Here is a 20,502-nt window from a genome sequence, read left to right as displayed (position 1 = left end):
CTCCTTTGCAACAGCAAAGACCTTTTCGCTCAGGTTTGTTCAAGGTTTCTTATCAGTGGAGGCAAAACTGCCTTTTGCCATCAGTAGGATGAGTGCTGGGACAAGCCCAGGCGTTGGCCTCTTGCCACAGAAAAGGGAGAGGAGGAAGGGGCAAAAGTGGGACAGAGCTCCTGGGGCTGGTCCCTGGGGAACCCTGAGGACACTGCTGCTCTTCAACCCCAGGGCTAGCTGGATTGTGCACCTTCTGGCCTTTCAAACGCAGCAGCCAACTTGGCTTTCTGGGCTCTGACACAGGCAGTGGGGTCACGGCTGTTCTAATGTCCCAAATTGTGCCTCACTATATAATTGCCTAGTTTGCTTATGCTTAGCTCCAGGCCAAGTGATAACTTCAGAATCGTCACTTACTGGTCTGTGTGTGGCAGGACTAGAGGAGAGAATAAAGTGTTTTTCCTGACTAACAACTTGTCTGACAAAAAACCCTAGTCCTTTGCATTAGGCAATGATTCACAGGGATGCAATGACTACATAGCTGGCTAGCCACCTTAATCATCCCAGCTATAACAATCTCCGTGTTGCTAAAAGTCTTAATAATACTATTAAAAGTTGCAGTACACCTACCATTAAGCAATGAGCTCAGTGCTAGGAAGCCAATGTTATCTTCTGAAGAACTCAACCGAAATGAAACATTCTAGGTCAGCTCCATTTAGGTCAATGCAATTGAAACTACTCATTACCGTTTGATTTTTCCCAGTGTGAGCAATTCCCATATTTTCTGCAGAAAGCTGAATTTCCCATTAAAAATAACCATTCATATGGAAAATTTCCAAGCAACTCTGTTTGCAGCTTGTCTGTCTGACTAGAGCATCTGTTAGCATCAGGACTGTGTAAATCATTCTCAGTGAACTTGTTTTGTTCACTCATGAAATACTAAACTGTATAATCAGCTCATTCTGACCAGCATCTTGCCTTTTTCTCTGTACTTCATTTCCAGACTGGTTTCTGTAGCTATTGTCTTGAAAAGTCTGAGAGTTAAAGCCAATAGCTGCGATTATGTCTCTTAAATAGTAGCAAACACACCTTTCTGATGTCAGTGCTGCACCATGTGCCTGAAATTCTTATTTAATCTAAAGGATCATTTTTAAAAAAATGGTCAAAACCCAATGTATTATTTTCCTCCTGTAATTTTTTGCATTCAATAATTCCTTTTTAGAAAAACTACTTTTCACTCACCTGCAGTTCACCTAATTAAAGAGCCTGTCTCTATCTCATGCTGGGTTTAATACATTTTTTTTTTCCTCATTGTACTTAGAAGTTCATTATTTTTTCTGTGTACTTGTATTGAACCGTGATAAATCAACAATAGCATGAGACTAAAATATGCCTTCCAACTGAAACAAAAGAAAACCATCCAAGGCACAGATAATTGCTATCCTTAGACTACTGTTAAACTACTGAGGATTTGTCATTATTATCTTTGCAACCAGAGTCTTGAAGGAAGCGCTGGGGGGCCATATAACACGCATTTCATTTTAGTTTCAGTGCACAGTACCGGGCTGCAGGCTAATGCAGTCAGAGGGGTTCCCACGATTGCAAGGATAACGCTAACCAACCTCTTGCTCTCAGACATCAAACTGGCATCCTTTTGGAGTTTGCTATTTGGGCAGATGATCTCAGCATTTCTCTTTTGGCCCAAGGGAGGAACTGGGGCTCTGCTAATGAAGACCTGGGCAGGCGGAGGGAGGTAGATTCACTTTGGGGCTGAGTCCTAAATGTAGACAGCCACATGTGCGCTGGGTGTCCAACCTCCTCTGCCAGGCAAAGGAGCCCCTGTGTATTCACAGAATCACAGAATCACAGAATCATATAGGTTGGAAAAGACCTTTAAGATCATCGAGTCCAACCATAAACCTAACACTGCCAAAACCACCACTACACCATGTCTCTAAGCACCTCATCCAAACGTCCTTTAAATACCTCCAGGGATGGCGACTCAACCACTTCCCTGGGCAGCCTGTTCCAATGCTTGATAACCCTCTCGGTGAAGAAAAATTTCCTAATATCCAGTCTAAACCTCCCCTGGCGCAACTCAATGGAGTTGGGGTTTTTTCAGTACACCAGCTAGCAGGAGCCTGAGTAATTGGATATAACATAGGCATCTAGTGTTGTTTCAGATGCTCTAGAATTTCTCCCACCACCCATGTCCCAACTGCTTCTCCTGTGTCATCCTGTCCACCTTGTGGTGGTGTCTGATGTCTAAGGTGGGAGCATCTTAAATGTCTTATGCCTGGGCAACAGTGCTGAAGCCTATGTGAGCAGAACTACTTAGGTGCCAGTGACTTCATTGACTATGAGGGAGCCTTAGACACCCTGCTGACACATACACATGCAAGTGTAGGTGTGTCTCCATAGTGCCAAGTCCCATCCCTACATGTGCAGTACATGCAGCATGACAGACTCTCCCAAATGCCCAGCATAAGCTCGGCGCTGCAGGTGGCCGAGGCTCTCAGGTCCTCAACAAAACTCATCTCTGGCTTGTGCGCAGTTAATCTTTAACTTGTGCCACACATAAAGGCTTAATGGGACCTCCCTACCTGCAGGAGGTTGCCTGTGCCCCAGGTCTGCCTCAATAGTTCTAGCATCCCTCCTACCTTGTAACTAAGGTCCTGGCTGAGGACTTCATTTTACCAATGAGAAAAGTGAGAAAAACAAGACTGATTCCCCACTGACTCATATGAGTCAGTAATCAGTGAAGCATTTATCACACTCTCTCTCCGGCAGTGCTGCAGACTGAATTCCCTTGAGATCCTTTGCATATCTCTTAGTTTGTAACTTTGCCAAATCTTCTCATTATCTTCTGACACCTTTTCCCTGAGGATGCCATTATGCAAAAACAATTTCCATGAAAGTTATGAGTGGGGGTAGGGAAGGGAGAAGGGTAAGAGTAAAAGGGAGGTTTACATTTGCAATGACTGCTAAAACCTATTCACTAAACCATTAACCATGTCAAGGATTCTTGCTCTGCTGAAACATGGGCTCGTCAGAGTTGACATTAAAATTAAGCAGGGACAGATTTACCAAGGAAATGAGCTGTAAAAGCATTCACCCCATAAGCCACAAATGTCAAACTTTTCCTCCATACTTCTCTCCATGTATAAGACCTGTGCTGCTGATACTTTCAGTACAATTATTCAGGCAATAACACATGTAAGCAAAACAGCTATATTTCTGCAGAACTACCTCCTCTGAAGCTGAACTGTGCTGCAATACTGTCTTGCACGCAAGCTGTTTAGCATTCAGTAAAGGCAGATATGAAGTCCAGGTAATGCAATCTATTAATTGTGTAGAGCATGCTAACCCCACAAGTTAGGGTTTTCTGAGTTGGGGTAACTGGGAGTTTAAACAGCTTCTTCAGCAATATTACAACCCCCAGGCAGCTGCACTGAACATATGCACACATTGGATTTAGAAACCAGATGAGAGCTCATAGAAATGTTAAGATACAAACTAGGTAGTAGGAATGATGCACACATTATTAAAGCACTTAAAATATCAAGTTTACAATAAAAATATGACTTTTGTTCTGATTAGATGCAAATATGGGAGGAAGAAGATCTTCAGATTTGGATGAGGTCTATACATTATGATTTAATGATTCAAAAGGGCCCAAAAATGAAATAGCAATGGAAATAACACCAAAAAATTCTTCAACATTTTTCAAGTGGAAAGTCAGCAAAGCCAGTCACATTCCATGATTCTTCTTCCTATTTAATCTGTAAAATATTCTTGTGCTCCAATCTGCTCCTAAAAACAGTGCTTAGGAGAATATGTTAAGAAACACAATGCTTAAAGTTGCAAGACACCTGCAGTCTCCTCAGCCTTAAACTTCTCAGATATTGCCTCTGTAAATGTCTGCAATTTTTGAAAACATAAAGCGATTCTTGTAGTTAACATCACCAGCTCACTTCTATCTTCAGGGGGCTTTGAGCATCAGTCCCTGACAGCCTTTGCCTTGAGCTGTGAGTATTGATTTACACTCGTGCCATGATAGTACAAATTGCTACACAACCAAAATTAGTGTTTCACGTTCACTTGATAGAAGACTTAATAACCAGGATGCTCCAAGACAGCAGAGCATGTGGGTTTTCAACTTCAAAATTACTTCAGCTATGACCTGCAGGCCATGTCCTCCATGAGCTGCGTGTTGTCACTCTCCTTGTCAGCCCCGGGAAAGACTTCTGGTGCCTTTGCAGCACCTGCATTTGCATCTAACACCCTTCCCATTGCTCCCATCAGCCCTGCAAAGCCTCGCTGAGCACTGTGTAGCTTGGAGCTGAGGTTGTGAGGGAAGAGAGGGGTGAGGAACCACACTGGGTTCCCTTCACCCTTACAAAACTCCTCCATAAAGGCTAACTCAGCTTTGAAGTAGAGTGCATTGAGGTTTTTTGAGGTCTCAGAACCTCACCACTGACAAGCTCCCCACTGTGACATTACAGATGTGTAACATAGATGTCATGTCAAATATGTGTCAAATCAGGAGGCAAAGATAAGCTCTTCCTCTTGCTCCTTCCCTGCTCACAGCCATGCCCTTATGTTGGTCTAACTCGTACTATGGTAGCTTGGCTCCTACTCAACACACTGTGGGGATCTACCTTGGCCTCCCGATACCTTCAACAGAGCTTACGATGTTGCCCAGATGCTTTAGTGTGCTTGTTTCTGGGCTATCTGCAAAACACTTAAACCATTACGAATAAGGGGAGAAGGATCATTGTACAACTCTAGGTAGAAGCTTAAGTCTTTAATAATCACTGCTCTTGATTTCTTGCCTATACTTTCAATTTTTTTAAAGGGTCTTTAAACAAGACACTACTTTGCAGTAGATGCAAGTGCTAAGTGCACGCTAGGAAACGAGAACCTAGAGACCTGACTGTAACAGCCCAGACCTAACCACTGCTGCATCAACGCAAAGCCTTTTCTTACACTGGCAGAGTGAGGGCATCTGAGCGGGCATCTGAGCATCATAACAGCTTCTTTATATTATTTAATGGTATGTGATCAAATAGGGATGGCCCAAAGGTTTCATGAGATCCTGAAAAGAACAACTAGAAGTGACTTTCAGTGGAAGTCAAATGCCTAATTGGCCTTCAGCTTCAATCTGAAGTAATGACAATACTGGAAACTGCATTTAAGGAAGAATAATTAATCGCTACCCCACTAAAGCAGTCACCTTGTGCTAATTACACATCAGGAATGTTAGTTGTATGGCCTAATCAAAGCATTCTACTGTCTCTTTATGCAGCTTTTGAAGCACAGTATCTCTGAATAATCAGAAGTTGCTTGTTTTACTGAATAATGTTAAAATTAATTTAATGTATGAATTAATTCTTGGTATTATCTCCCTGCCTTCCTTAGCAAACAGGAGACCGCCACTCACTGGGTCGCCACAGTGGCCCATTGGTCCAGTGTCCTCTTGTTTCTTTGTCGTCAGAAGAGGCTTTTAAAAAAAAACAACTTACATTAAGGCCTTGTGAACAGGTATGAGCTAGTCTGCCCATGGGGGAAATTTCTGTGTAATTCGTTGGCCTATAAACTAATTATTATGTTAGCTTATGGTTCAGTGGGCAGAAGACCCCACCACAAATTTAATTTTTTACAATTTATCTTTTTGATTACCAGTTCTTACAAATATAATTCTTGTATTAAAACACCCTCAAGAAAGGTAAAACATTGTAGCAGTACTAAAATATGGGAAAAAATAACTTCCTTTTTGCATGAACACACTACTTCACCTAATTTGCTTGTCTAGACAGTGATAGCATCATTATTAATCTATGTCATACTTGGTATATATTAACTTATACATTTTTTTCTGGCTGTATCAAAAGGAAAAAGGAATGGAAGTTAAAAAAATCAGGCAATCAATTTGTATGACGTGTCTTTACTGGTATTTATTTAATATTTAAAGTGTTATAAAAAGGTAATGTAGATTTTATGAACTAGGAAGAAAAAAATAGCCAGTCTACACATAAATACATTCATAAATTGCAAAATATAGGTCCTAATGATGTACTGAGGAAAGATCCTTAGCTAATGCAAATTTTCAGTAAAAGCAGTGATCTGCCCTGAGTGAATAACATGTACTTTAGGGTCTAGAAAAGTTGTAAATATAAATGCATCCTGGCATAATGAACTCCTATTCAACCTATCTCTAGGAAACTTTATGTAGTGGAAACTAATTCCTACTCATCTTTTTTCCCTGGTGATTGTGGTCACTGCAGTAGCAATTGACTCTTCTTTCACTTTGTAAAAAGATTAACACCTGTCTGCACCAAATAACAAGGTGCAGAGATCACGGTCAGTTGGGCAGACACAACCTTAACTACTGGGAAGTTAAACCCCCTATTATTTGCCCTGCTATCACATTGCAAATGGTAATTGCTCATTCTAGCAGTCTTCCAGAGCCTATCTGCTTTGTAACAGGTATGTTACATTAGCTTGGCTTGGTCTTTTTAAAAGTTAATAATCTTCTAAATCTCTCTTCAGCAAGACTGATATTAGGACCCATGTAACAGGGGGGTTTAATACTTGGTTAATTTAATTGCCTGAAAAGTGTTAAGCCAGTGTAAGTCTTTTATGCTTTGAATATTTTTTTGAAAGATTGCTGCAACAGAGCTGAGAAGGGAATTCAGATTTCCTGAGCTTGTGGCCCATGGATATCACCCGAAGGCCACCTCTCCTTTTTTATCTTCAGGCTTTGAAGTACAAAGACTCATGCACACAGGCAGTGAGGTTTTGAATGCTGGCTGAGCTGAAAGATTTAATTTAGGTGGAAACAACCCAAAGTCTGCTCTTGTGACAAGCTGGGTACGAAATCTTGAGATACTCCAAGAAATGATCCAGCGGATCATGACATGCTTCCCTCACCATCTGTCCTAGGCTTTTACGTGCAATGTAAATCACTGCATAATCTGAATGCTTACAAAATATTTGTGGGATAGGGAACTACAGTCTGCATTTTGTAAATACTGAAGTGAAGCAGAGAGGAGATAAATGATTTGCCCAGAGTTTGACAGAGTCTGTATTTTAACTGGATAAGAGAGACAAAATAATCTGTGCAAATCTTCTCCTACTAGATACATAACTGAGTAGAATTTCTCACCCTCCCCTACTAAAAACCAGCCATAAACTACTTGGGAATTACAGGCACAACCCGTGATTTTCATTTCATTCCCTTGGGTAATTTGCAAGTGAAAACATCACAAAATAGGTCGTTTGGGAATCGTTTGATATGTAGATGATTCTCCTAATGCTTACATCACAAAACTTCCCAAGGTTCAATGAACATTTTGCTACTTTTCCTAGCCAGCTGGTTAATTTGAGACATTTTACATAATCTGCCCTTTTCAGCAAATGCCAGTGAGTAAAGTTTTGCCTCCTCATTATATCTGCTTCATGTGATTTTTGCTGGAAAGCTATACTAACAAGGAATTTACACTATACTGTCCAAGCTGTCTCTCTTTGCTATATCCATCTGATATTTGGCGTGCTCCATCTTGCTGCCTACCTGATGACAGGGTTCTCAAAAACCTTTCAAAGGTGCTAAGGGAAAGCCTTTAAAATATATTTGCCTCTGTTAAAGAGAAAGATCAAGTGGTGTAGAATACTTCTCAGCTGCGAAGTCAGACACTAAGCCTTTTATCAGTTACAGACTTCATGAAAAAACATACTCAAAAAGCTTCTTGTTGCTGTTTTAAACATAAACTTTAAGTGTGTTTTCTTATTAGCTATATCTAGGTTCTACTCTATAACAAATAGAGTTAACCAGTCAATAGAAAGCACCCTTTCTTCTGGCTGGAAAAGGTAATTTAGTAGGTTTTCTTAGTCTTCCACCTGTTCAGTTCCCTGAAATACGTGAAAATATGGTCCTTCACAGTACGTATTGTCTGTGACTTCTGTGCCCTGCTTTTTGCCAGGCTTTTTCTGGACAGTGAGAATCATCTCTCTTGCAGATGGCTGCTGCGCCAGTTTCCTTATCTGCTCTCAGCTAATAACTGTAGCATTCGACAAAGTCACACCTATTCTTCAGGTATGCCTATCTCCCAGGAGGAAAAACGTAATGTTATTCTCACTTTTCTACATATTTTTCAGGTCTAGATATTCTCTGCTAAAGAGAAAAAGGTTTACGAATAATAAAAAATTTACAAATAAAAACATTTTACAGATTTAAAAAGCTTTACAAATAAAAAGAAAGGAAAAGTAGATGTAGAACATCTGTCTTTTTTCTTAGAAATCTTACATAGTCACCGAGGATATCTGCCCTTATCAGGATGCTCCCTGACAAACGCAGACAAATGGAATCATGGTAAGATAAAACCACTCTCATGCAGATAGGTGGTACACATGTCCAAAGCTGTATGAATGAGTCTTTGACTCTGGGTTAAAAATTTGCATGAAGGCCCTTAATCTGCTAAGCAAATTCCCATGGTGTTCTAAGCAGCATGTCATTCATTTTGCTAGGATTAGGTAGACTGTATGCATTGCATTTGTTGAAGATCATATTTGTTTCTGTCTTTGCCACTGATTTTAAGAAACCTAAGGAAATTAAAATGTTGCACTTATTTCTTCTGTACACAGTACCTATTTATTTAGCAGTATTTCTGCAACATTCTGCTTTGAATTTATAGCACGTAAGTACTTTTGACAAATTAGGGAAATATGGGAAATTAGGGAAATAATGACAGCTTTCTCTTTTCTTATGATAAGAGATAACGTGGTTATATTGCTTCTTCCCCTGTGTTGTCTGTTAAGGAGATTGATACATCTGGGAAACCTGTTTCTCTGTCTTTGTTGCATCCTAGTACCAAGACTTCAACACAGGATGGTTTACTGGATGTTTAGGATGGCCTTGGGATTAGGAGTCCAATTCCATACCTCCATTTCGTGCTGGCTCAAATCTAATGATTCTGGGGAGGTTATGCCTGATTTACAGAAATGTAAGTGAGATCAGAGCTAAAAACCAAATCCACAGAGTTATTTAGGCATTTACTCCTAGGGGATATATTCCTCTGTTTATATGAATTGGGTGCCTATGTGAATGCTTTTAGGACTGCAGAGAACAGATCTAAAAGAGGATTCCTAACTGTAGGCATCTCATGGCTCCATATACTGACACAGACAATACTGCTCATGAACAGTACTTCATACATGTTTATAAAAAACCAACCAAGCTCGTAAGTCAGCAAAGAAATGTGGTTCTGCATATAGACTCTATATTTAAATGGCTTGAAATAAGCAACACTTTGCATAGTTAATATTTGAATTCACTTAACTATTGATGTTTTACAAAAAAGATTTGTATAATGGCTAATGAAAACCTAGAAACTTTTTTAAAATTTTGATTTAAATTCCTGGAAGTTGTTTGTAAAGATCATAAATTGAGATACATGTTCCCTAGCACACACTCGTACAATATTGATCAGATTTCAGACTTCAATTGATTTCTTTCTTCATACTTTCTGGAAAAGGTAAAGTGGTTTAATAATTCCATCTAGACTGGGGGGAGGCAGAATTTTTAAGGAGAGAGAATATATTCATTAGACTAGGTCATAATGGTGGAAAAAATGGACAAGCTTCCAAGCACACAAGGCCTTCAGTGAGGCTTCTTCAGAAGAATGGGCTCTGAGATGGTTCCCCAAAAAGCCCTTTGCTGGACTTTCAGGCCTTCTGCTGCAAGGGTAGTTGTCATGTCAATGTCCAGCATCACGCCTGGTCATTGACAGGCCACCAGGGTGATGGGCCTGGGCTCGGGTCGGCATTTGGGGCTAGTGACACACAACTGTCATGGCAATTGGGTGTTTGCAGAGGACAACTGGCAGAAGCTGAGAAAGAGGAGAACAAGGAGGGGCGTGATGCTGTGACACAGACATCCGAAGGAGAAAAAGCCATATGAGAGTCACTGTCAGGAAGAACTGGCCAAGGGGAAAGGCCTGTCTGGAGCTACCTGGGGTACTGTGCAAGTCCTAAAGTATTAAGGTGATTGCCAAAGTCATGTGTCTGAGGAAGAAGGCTAACAACTAATATCTCACTGTGAGTTAGTGTCTGACGTTTACGAAGTAGATGAATTACAAAATCGCAGCCTGTTGGTTTTGTTTCCCTGTGGAAGGTAAAATCCCAGAGACACAGTGGAGTTCGGCATTGGATGAGATAAGGTCCTGTTACACTGCTCTTACCTTTTCTTACAGTAGGAAGCAGGGCTGTGATAGCATCTTAATACTTGTTGCTCCACTGTACGCAGCTGAGAAAAGCAATACTGACTTACTGTGTACTCACTCCTTGTAACCAGAACCACAACCCACGCCATGATTACTACATGATGTCTTCATAACCTCTTAGCAAAAGCAATAAACAGCCTCTCCTCAGGACCTTCTCTACCACAGGAGTAGTCTGATTTAAAAACCACTAGCTTAGTAACACCGTCATAATTAACAGTAAATGGGAGACCTGCTTTGAATAACTGCTGATGGCCAGAAAGCAAATAAAAAGGAAATTCATTCTCTTCTTCAGTCATAAAATCATAGGATGGATGAGGTTGGAAGGGACCTCTAGAGGTCATCTGGTCCACCCCCCCTGCTCAAGCTGGGCCACCTAGAGCCAGTTGCCCTGGACTGTGTCTAGATGGCTTTTGAATATCTCCAAGGACGGAGACTCCACAATCTCTCTGGGCAGCCTGTGCCAGTGCTCGGTCACCCTCACAGTTAAAAAGTGTTTCCTGATGTGCAGAGGAAACCACCTGTTTTTGGGTTTGTGGCCATTGCCTCTGGTCCTGTCACTGGGCACCACCGAAAAGAGCCTGGCTCTTTGCACCCTCCCTTGAGGTATTTATATACACTGATAAGGTCCCCCTGAGCCTTCTCTTTTCCAGGCTAAACAGTCCCAGCTCTCTCAGCCTTTCCTCATATGTGAGGTGCACCAGTCCTTTAATCATCTTTGTGGCCCTTCATTGGACTCTTTCCAGTATGTCATGCCTCTCTTGTACTGAGGAGCCCAGAGCTGGACACAGCATTCCAGGTGTGGCCTCACCAGTACTGAGTAGATGGGAAGGACCACCTCCCTTGACCTGCTGGCAATACTTTGTCTAATGCAGCCCAGAATACCATTTGCCTCCTCTGCTGCAAGGGCACCTTGTTGGCTCATGTTCAACTTGGTGTCCACCCCATGTCCTTTTCTGCCAAGCTGCTTTCCAGCTGGGTGGCCCCCAGCAAATAGTGGTGCATGGGGCTGTTCCTCCCCAGGGGCAGGAATTTGCACTTCTCCTTGTTGAACTTTGTGAAGTTCCTGTCAGCTCATTTCCCTGTGGCCTTGTTAAGCCCAACCATAGTGGGGATATCCAAACATCCTAAGTGACAGCACCAACACAATTTCCATGCCAGCACCAGACAGGATGGCTTTTTCTGCTCTTTTCTGTATATGGTTGCTTCATTTTTTCCCTGCTCAACATCTAGTCCAAGTATTCACCTCACGTAATGAATTAGCGAAGTGGGATCAAGAATTGAGGAACTCCTATTTAAACCTGAAGGAGGCCACAGCCCCTTTTCCTTTCTGTCATGGGTGGGGAACACAGAAGGCATCCAGTTTCCACCCTGTGTTCTCAGTACCCAAATCACATTTATTGGAACATGCAGGTATTTCTACAAGGTTTAGAAGGACTTCACTTATACAGTTTAGAGCCATATGACACAGCCTAGCTTCCCTGAAGCAGCTTTCTTCTTAGACTTGTTTTCTAAAATCACCCTGATGTCTTTTTTCCGTTCTCAGGTACAGAGAGTAGCACTGTAATTGTAAGAAGGGGGCACTTACTCAGTATTGTGTGTATCAATGGTGTGAAAAAGTTCATGCAGTTCTTCTCCACTCAGAACTCCGTCAGCAAAGTAAGCTTTGAATTCATCAAAGGACAGTTTTCCATCGTCTGAAACAATGAAGAAATGGAAAATGCCTTAGTTTCATTTATGGTTTTGCTTGTTTACTTCATGCAGTAGAAGAGGAAACTATTAAAAACCTCTAGCTCTTCACATTAAATGTAGAAACTTTACATATTTGATCAAGACACATCGGCTGTTGTATGAGAGTTCTCAGTTTGCCTGGTAACTCTGTTATTCTTCCTCTTTCTTATCTTTCAAGCAAAGATAGTTTGGTTTTGGTAAGTCTCTACTGACAAACACATCAATACAGTCCTGTCTTTGCCCTGATCCCATTCACTGTGGCTTCTCCCCGTCCTGCCCCATGCTTCCCCTACTTGCTCCCTGCCCGTGTCATTGCCTCTGCATGGAAGATCAGTGACCTCCTGAGACTCAGTGGGGCAGACAAAACCCAGGGGAATGCAAAAGCAAACATTTGTAGAAGGAACACGTTAGTTCAATTAAAATTTCTTCAGCTATCTAGAGCTACCAATTTCCCGTTCCTTTCACCGTTCCCTTTCCCATTCCTCTGCTCCCCGAGTCCCACATAGGAGATTGAGACTCAAGTGCACAATTCAATAGCAGCAGGGATCTGACCCTGGCTCTCCTCTCTAGCTAAGGACGCTAATCAATACACTGCACTGGTTTGCAGCATTCTGATTCTTCATAAAATACATCTTTCTGAAAAAGGTCTGTGCTTGGTGTGTAATTAGCAAAATAAATTTTAAAAAGTTTTACTTTCATGGAATAGGAAGCCAGCGTTGTGTCCTCTTCCACTGGAAAGAATTTCAGCTCATTTTCTTGGTCAGCATAAAAAAGAATAAATTTCTATTTGCCAGCATGTAATTCATCTGGAGATTACACCAAAATATAGGAAGGAGAAAACTGGTTTGGACATATATCAGAGGTCAGTCAAAACCCTTAGATGGATTTTCAGATGGTGTTTGAATTGGCCATTTAATATACAGTGAAGCCCAACTATGAAGAAGTTGACTTTATTTTCTAAGTATCTGCTGTTCTTATTTGTTTGGGACAAAAACGATCATCACCACGTGGGTCCTGATCATCATCAATACCATGTTCATGTAGTTAGGAAGTGTCTGCAGGACTAATGGGGCTCAGAGGGAGGTGAAGTACCGTATGATAACATTTAGAAGAACAGTAATGGAATGTACATTAATTCAAGAGGAGAAAGTCCTTATTACAATCTCTACTACATTATTTAGTGGAGTCTGTTTCATCTGTTTCTTAAGTTAGCTTTAATTATAGCAAGCCCTTGACTACATGAGGCAAAATCCTTGAGATGAGATGTGTTAAGCAGATTAATTCATCTGGTATTTTCAGGATGTTACCACTTCAGACTGAGGCTTTACCCTGCTTTTGTCAGGTCAAACTCTGCACAACTGTCAATGCTTTCTGAAGGGTATTCCAATAACTACTAAAGCATTTCATTGAAGAAGGGATTGTACTTGTATCTCACCTCACTGACACATCTGATAATCCCAGAGAAGTTGATTAGTGACATCAGAAATAGATAAAATGTGCTGCAATTTGGACAGCCTGGCCCACCCACAGGGTGGCCGCGGTTGCAGTGACAGAAGTGGCAGACTTAGACTATCGTCTGTTTTGGAAAGTAGGACTCAGGGGTGCAAGGAGCATTAGCCTTTGTTAACTCTGGCCTCTAATCATATCACAAAGACTAAACAACATATGACAGTCAGCACGACTAATTTTTTCCTGAGTACATGATTCAAGGCTGAGGAGAAGGAATCAATTAAAGGAAGATATATAACATAATTCTGCATGCTGAAATGACCTAGAGCCTGGATGGGGCTTTGAATGACATTGTATAGAAGGTGATGTGAGAAACCAACCAATGCCTGTCAGCAGGATGTTAAAAAAATGAAAGACAGAAGTTTGTAAATGGAAAGCTCAACCCCACAGAAGTCCAGGGGATTTCATCAGGGATCCCTTAGCAACAGCGGACATTTGCTTCTGTCCTGAAGAACAACTGTCCTCTTTTCTTTACTGTACAGGCATGACTTCAGAAGAAGTGCATGGGTCAGGATGAGGCAAATCTGTAACTTCATTAAAACAGTTAGGGCAATTTGTTCCTCATTGACTAGTGTAGTGAGTTTCAAATGCAGGACTGCTAATCAGCAAACAAAAGCCAAAGAAAGAAGATCCACCTTTTGCTTGTATTTAGAAGAAGTTTGAATGGTTAAACGGTAGTTAAGTAATAATTTATGTAAACTGATTGAGCTTTTGCATGAAGCATAAAGAATATTTTCAAAGCCTAACACTTCATAACTCTGTTTTGGGTAGCACTAAATTTAAGTTCACATGTCTCTTTCTCCTCCTTCAGTAACACACTGAATCACTCATAGGGCACTAAACAACTGTAGAGGACAAGACTAAGGTGTCCTAAGCACCAGACTAATCTACCACATATTGTGGCGTAATCTTATAGTGGTGAAGAATCTATTATAAAGGCAGTATCTGAATCCTGTAACTACATGCTGTACTACAGCATGCAGATTTGAAGAACAGAGCTGAGGAGTTTCCTCACTCTTTTACTTGCTATTATTTCATAATTCCTTTGACTTGAATATATGGCTTCAAATATGTAATCTTCAAGAGGTTTCAAAATTGTACAAATTAAATGTCTGCTTCAACAAAAACATTTTGAAATGTTTAATATGAAAAGACAGACTGTAGCTGGAGATAATCATCATTATGATCAAAATAAAATGTCAAGATCTACAAGAGCTAAAAACCAAGATGGCACAATACTGTGTTGAAGGTAGGCAATTTTCTTTGACAGAGCTGCCATGATTACCTAATTGAGAATCTAAATACATCTGCCATTTGGCACTGGTTACAGAGAAGGAATATCAAATACTGAGCATGTTGGAACAAGCTTCTTTTCATAGCTATGCTTCCTTTGGCTCATACAGATACAATCGATTGTTTAATCAAACTGCCTCTGCAGCTTTAGCCTTTGCTGGGAAGGGTGATTTGCATGCAAGTTATACACATGCTCAAGAAACTAATGATTTTTGGCAACTTCCCTGAGATAAACATGTTATGAGTTTACTCATAGAACAGTCTGAGTATGACACAAAACCTGAAACATCTGTCTGTTTACCTCTGTTCTTCGGGATCATTGGCTTTACATCAATCCAGAAAATCAATGATCTGCCAACAGTCAGATTGGGCACTTTAGCTATTTTCTTTAAATTTTATCATCCAAGAGCAGACATTGCCTTTTGCTTCATTGCTATTTATTCTCAATAACATTTTAAATGTTATTTATTCTCAATAACATTTTGAATGTTATTGACATTGACTGCCACATCACTGAGCTTGTTGCTGGCAAAACCCAAGGAGGTTTGAAACTATTCGGTTACTTACAGACTTCATACAGTTACGATTGCTGAAAAAAGCTCTGATTCTCCAGGGCATTTCTCTGATTTTGTATGAGTGTAACTGTTTTGCTAGTGCAGCTGGGGACTCGGCCGCTGGTGGCCCAGGCCACCCCTGCCCTTCCTCAGTGCTCAGATGAAGCTCAGACCCAAACCCTAACAAGTGCTCCTTGTGCTGTTTAATTGAAGACACGTTTGCCTAGCCAGGATTTTTTTCAAGTGTGGCTTTCAAGAATGGCTTTTATTTTAAAGGCTGCATTACGTATCCTCGGCACTGCCTCCCTGGGGCACACCTCGCTGCCCTCGGAGCGCCCAGATAAATACTGTCTGGTTTAAGTGCTTCAGAGCAGCTGAGCAGAAACCTCTATTATAGACGCTTCAGTCCTTGCCCCTGGCAAAACGACAGGGGATGGATGATTCATGAAAGACAAACTTCTCTGAAGCTATGCATCCCTCAGACAAATCAACCAGCAGCGTTTGCCTTGGCAACGTTATCTCAAAGAAGCTGTTTTGCAAGCCTTGCTTGCTTTTGTGTATCTTCTCTGACATCTTTCAAAAGCAGGGTTTCTTCAAAAACAGGCACAGTTGCCCATCCTCCTTAGAGCCAAAACACTCCTGACTGGCAGACAAAAATATAAACAATAAAATGAATCTCCCCATGTAGCACTTGCAAGTTTAGAAATCTATTTACACGGTGTTTTAGGGGAGCCTTCCTTTGGGTTACAATTGCATTCTTACATTGACTTCAGTAAAATTCACCTCTCTATTGAATAGATGGTTTTACATGTAAAATAGGCCCAAGTGATATCCCCCAGCCAGTTTGCTCCAGAAACACTAGTAATCTCCAGGACACATTTTGGATAGCTTATGACTTCAATAAACAACAGCATATCTGACGAAGGAAAGCCACACACATACTCTCTTTTTGAGTTGAAAGATGACTTCAGTGAGTGAAAAGATATCAAGCAAATAATGAACAAGGGCACGTATATATTTGGAGTCTACGTGCCGACAGACAATGGCAAACGGTGAGTCTGCAGCCAGTGAAGGAAGTTACGGTGATGTAGAGGAGCAGGATATCTCGCAGAGATGCCAGCAAATCCTGGAGGGCAACAAAACAGCTTCCACTACCACCTATTTCACGCTTCTTGTTAGGACTGTGAGCCTTTCCTAGCAGTTAAACATGCCTGTGGGCTCCACGGAGGACCACCAAAGAAGTCTTTCCGTAGCAGGACCCACATTAGATGGAGCTCATATAGGCGAATGGCAGCCCTAGGGTTTATATGGCAATTGGAAGAGCCAATTGGAAGAGCTTATGGCAATTGGAGGGAAAAACCCCACTGGGCTAAAGCTCATCCTGGGGTTCGCCTTGGTGGGATGGGATTTGGAAAGCAGAGCCCATGGCACTGTCCCAGCCCAACCAGACGGTGCCCAGCCTGCCTCCAGGCTGGCAACATGCACACTGCCAGGGGAGTCAGGTTATTTAGGGTCTGGGGCTCTACGAGCGCGGTCCTCTGCCCTTGTAGGGCAAAAATTAGCAAAGGGAGAAGAGACAACAACAAATGAAACCAATAAATAGAAAAATCCCCTGTGGCAGAAAGTATTTATTCCCCAGGAGGGTACAACAGGGACTAGGAAATGACAGTGCTCAAAATGAAGCAGTCACTTCTGCCATGGGAAAGGCAAGGGCCGAAAACACAGCCCCATCCGGGCCCTCACAGTTCTCAAGGGGAGCTGACTTTCTAAATACCTCATGGGAGCTGTGACAGCCCTTTATGGCTTTTTGAAATCTGGCTGCCTCTGAAGAACTTAAAGTTTTTAAGTGCCTCACTCCGGCCACAGTCCGCTGCATGGCTGAAGCAAACACAGTGGGAAGGCAGCGTAAATGTGGGTCCTGCTCCCAGATCATCTGCTCCCAGGGACCTGTTGTGTGACTTGCCTTTTTGGAAGGAACTGATAGTCCATACCTGCTGTAAAAGGTTTGGATCAGAGCACTTGAGTGCTAAAAGATATTGCCCTATACACAGAGAAAATGAGGGTGGGGGTTGGGAGGATGGACACATGACAACGGATGGACTGAACCAGATGCAAAAAGTTGAAAAAAATACCTGATTTATTGGCACACGGCACATAGGCTGGAATCAGACTAAGGAAGAGCTGCCAAAATAATAAATTTCAGTGTGCCAAAGAGTATGCTGATAATATCCACTAGGTCCCAGGCATAAGGGGTTGCATAAGAAAAAGCACAGACATAGGCTGAAGCTTTAAAGATTCTGGGCAAATGCACTAAGCTTTCATTGACTCTGATCTGTATCGAGTGTTGATATAACCAGATATAATGATTTTTGAGCCATTATTCCAGCTGTTATGCTGGAAAAGCTTAGCACATGTAACCAAAGTGGTCCCAAGGGGACTAGGCTAACAGGGAGAGGGTTTAAGTTTAAAAGTAGGCATTTTGTCATTATAGAAATAATAACGTTTGGAATCTGGAGCGCAGAGTCCTGCCCTGCAGCACCTGAAGGACCCAGGGAGGTGGGACGGGGAATCCCACCCCACACAGAGCCTGGGCTCTGAAACGGGAGCCAGGGTGGTGTCCGCAGGGGATTCAGATGGTCAGGAAGCAAACAGCAGCGTGGCAAGAGTCCCCGGAGGCTGTGCTACAGGGGTTTTGCCTTACAAATCCATTTTACCAGTACTGATTGGATAATTTGGGAGCTCAAATCAGCAATGCTGCAGTTCAGAGACTTTCTGTGCTCTGGCTCCCATTCATATATATATTCTGTATAGTATTCAGTATATTCTGTATGTATTCAATATATATTCTGTAAAGTCATCCAGTAAATGCATAGCTCAAACGCAGCCATTATGATGTTAAGACCTGGCCTTTCTGGGTATCATGGCGCATAGAGCTTCCCCAAGGGATTCCTGCACATAGCTGTTTTTCTCAAGGAAGGGCACACAAGAGCTGGGTCACCTTGTCATGCTGTGACATATCGGGCCAGTCCGTGTGTATGGAGAGGAGAGCCCACGCACTGCTGCAGCTGCCACCACGCAGCACTGCTGGGGCAGTCTATGGGCGAGTTGAAGACCTCATGAGATGCCAAGACATTGTGGACCCAGATTAGGAGATGCTGGCTGAGGAAAAAAATGCTGAAATCATGGACTTGGCATGCCTTGCTTTGGTGTAACTCTAAAATTTTCCTTGAAAAAAAGTTTAGTCCCATAAGTGGCGACCTTCAGAGAGCCTCCAGGCCAACTCTGATGGTTCACATTAGGGTGATCCAAGAGATCCCCTTCCTGAGGTGCTTCCCCTGCCTCTTCCAGGCATATTCACTCAGGCCTCTGGGATGGCTGGGATTAGCACTCTGGGCTACAAGCTAGAGCCACTGAGAAGTCACCATCTGAGGACTATAGTGAGGCAGCTATCACCCTGCCGGAGCTCACCTGGAGACACATGAGCAGATGCAGCTGGTAGAAGACTGACCTGCAAAGTCAGTGTTTGTCCTGTAATGGCACTGTCAATAAATATTGAATATGAAAACACTATTTTGATCTCTGCAAAACTGACTCTAGAGTGAGCATTGTGAGATTTCCTCTTGATCATCGTACAGGTGCATCTTGGTGGCTTTTTTGTTATTCTGTGGAAATCTTGTCAGGGGACTCAAATGTGTATGCTCTGTGAATAAGTCCCTTTGGTCACTGACACCAGTGGAAGCTATAGGATGCTACTGCTGCACTCTGATGCCTGATTTTAAAGAGTCCTTTATTTATGACCTACGGTTTTCTGTTGGGCTAATGTTCGCACGGTTTTAGAGCTGGTCTGAAATCCCTAGGCCACTGCAATCAACAATTTTGCTACTGCTGGAGTGCTGTGTGTTTTACAGAGGGCACTGGGGGACTTCTCCTATATAATTTCTTATACTAAAGGCAGGTGAGAAGATACCATTAGTATTATCATGCTATACAGCTTTAGAATTCTACATTTAAAAGTGTGATGTCCCTGCTCTGTATCATGGGCATCAGGGGGTGCTGAATGAAGATATATGACAGAATGAGAAGATTAGTCTCATCTGACTGTATTTTTCATTTTACAGATTCTAGTTCAATGAAATTATAAAAACCACATTTTTAGGTGGGGGGGGGGGGGAAGCTTTCAGTGAGTGCTTGTTTGAAATGTCAAAGAAAAAATGAAACCAAACATAAATGCGCTGGTTCTGGCATTAATAATATTTCGTTGCTGGCCTGTTCTGGGTGTTTGATATTCAGGTTTGGCCACCTCTGGAGCTTTAGTCTTGCTTTGTTTAGTCAATTTTTTTATTTTCCCTCATTTGTTTGCAGTCGTTCCTGACAGCCTGCAGCATACTGTTTACTGTGCTCCTTACAGTTAAGGCTTTTCTTTTTTTGTTTTTTTTGGAAAGTCTCTGCTTCTGCAGCAGATATTACCTATGGTGTTTTCAAATATCTTCTTCTTAGCAGCTTTAAGGATGTTTGAGATATAGCTTACACTCAGTGCTTTTTCATAACAACTGACTTCATTTGCAAATCAGTGACAGCATCTATATACAGACTATCTTTTCTAAACCTGTCATATGAGCTGCCCTTTTTAGTCAACTTCTGCTTGGAGCTGATCCGCGGGTTTGGGGGCAGGAGCTGTAAGTTTGGAACAAAGCCATAATCAAATACCAGTTCTAAACTTGTAGAGGCGAGAGAGACAGCTGAGAGGTCCTCCTTCTGGAGGAGCTGGCTGGGGGTCACTCTCTCCTCCCTCCAGGTTTAACTGGATGGCTATTTCCACACTGAAAAGTGCTAAGGGGAGTTTTAAATGCCAGGGCATGCCATCTTCCCGGAGCAGGAGAGGAAGCTCATGCCTTACAGGGTGGTTATTGTCCTGGCACATACGCTCAGCAGCCCACAGCCAGGCAAGCATGCCACTGGGCTCCGAGTCATTCGTTTCCACCTTCATAAGAGAATAGACCTGAAGAAGCCAGGCTCCCCTCCAGAAAAAGCTAGAGATGATAACGTAGAAAGGGAAGAGCAGCCCTCTTCTCCCACAGGAGGATGGGAAGAGAAATGTCCCCCACCATGATGCAGGCAAAGGCAGGCACTGCTCTCCAGTTATTTTGTGG

General features: G+C 42.2%; 1 protein-coding gene across 1 annotated transcript in view; it reads right to left on the bottom strand.

Annotated features, from left to right (window-relative positions):
• NECAB1 (N-terminal EF-hand calcium binding protein 1) overlaps positions 1 to 18,980 on the bottom strand; it is a 60,562-nt gene extending 41,582 nt beyond the window's left edge. The window contains exons 1-2 of the mRNA XM_075495468.1: positions 18,821 to 18,980; positions 11,854 to 11,962 (exon numbers count right to left, since the gene is read on the bottom strand). Of these exons, the coding sequence (XP_075351583.1) occupies positions 11,854 to 11,962; positions 18,821 to 18,980 (269 nt within the window). The remainder of the gene's footprint in view (positions 1 to 11,853; positions 11,963 to 18,820) is intronic.
• Between the last annotated feature and the right edge of the window lie 1,522 nt (positions 18,981 to 20,502).

This window comes from Mycteria americana, chromosome 2 (assembly GCF_035582795.1).
Source record: "Mycteria americana isolate JAX WOST 10 ecotype Jacksonville Zoo and Gardens chromosome 2, USCA_MyAme_1.0, whole genome shotgun sequence".
NCBI classification, from domain to species: Eukaryota; Metazoa; Chordata; class Aves; order Ciconiiformes; family Ciconiidae; genus Mycteria; species Mycteria americana.
Note: the sequence above shows the minus strand (reverse complement) of the source record. Positions and strands in the feature narration are given on the sequence as shown.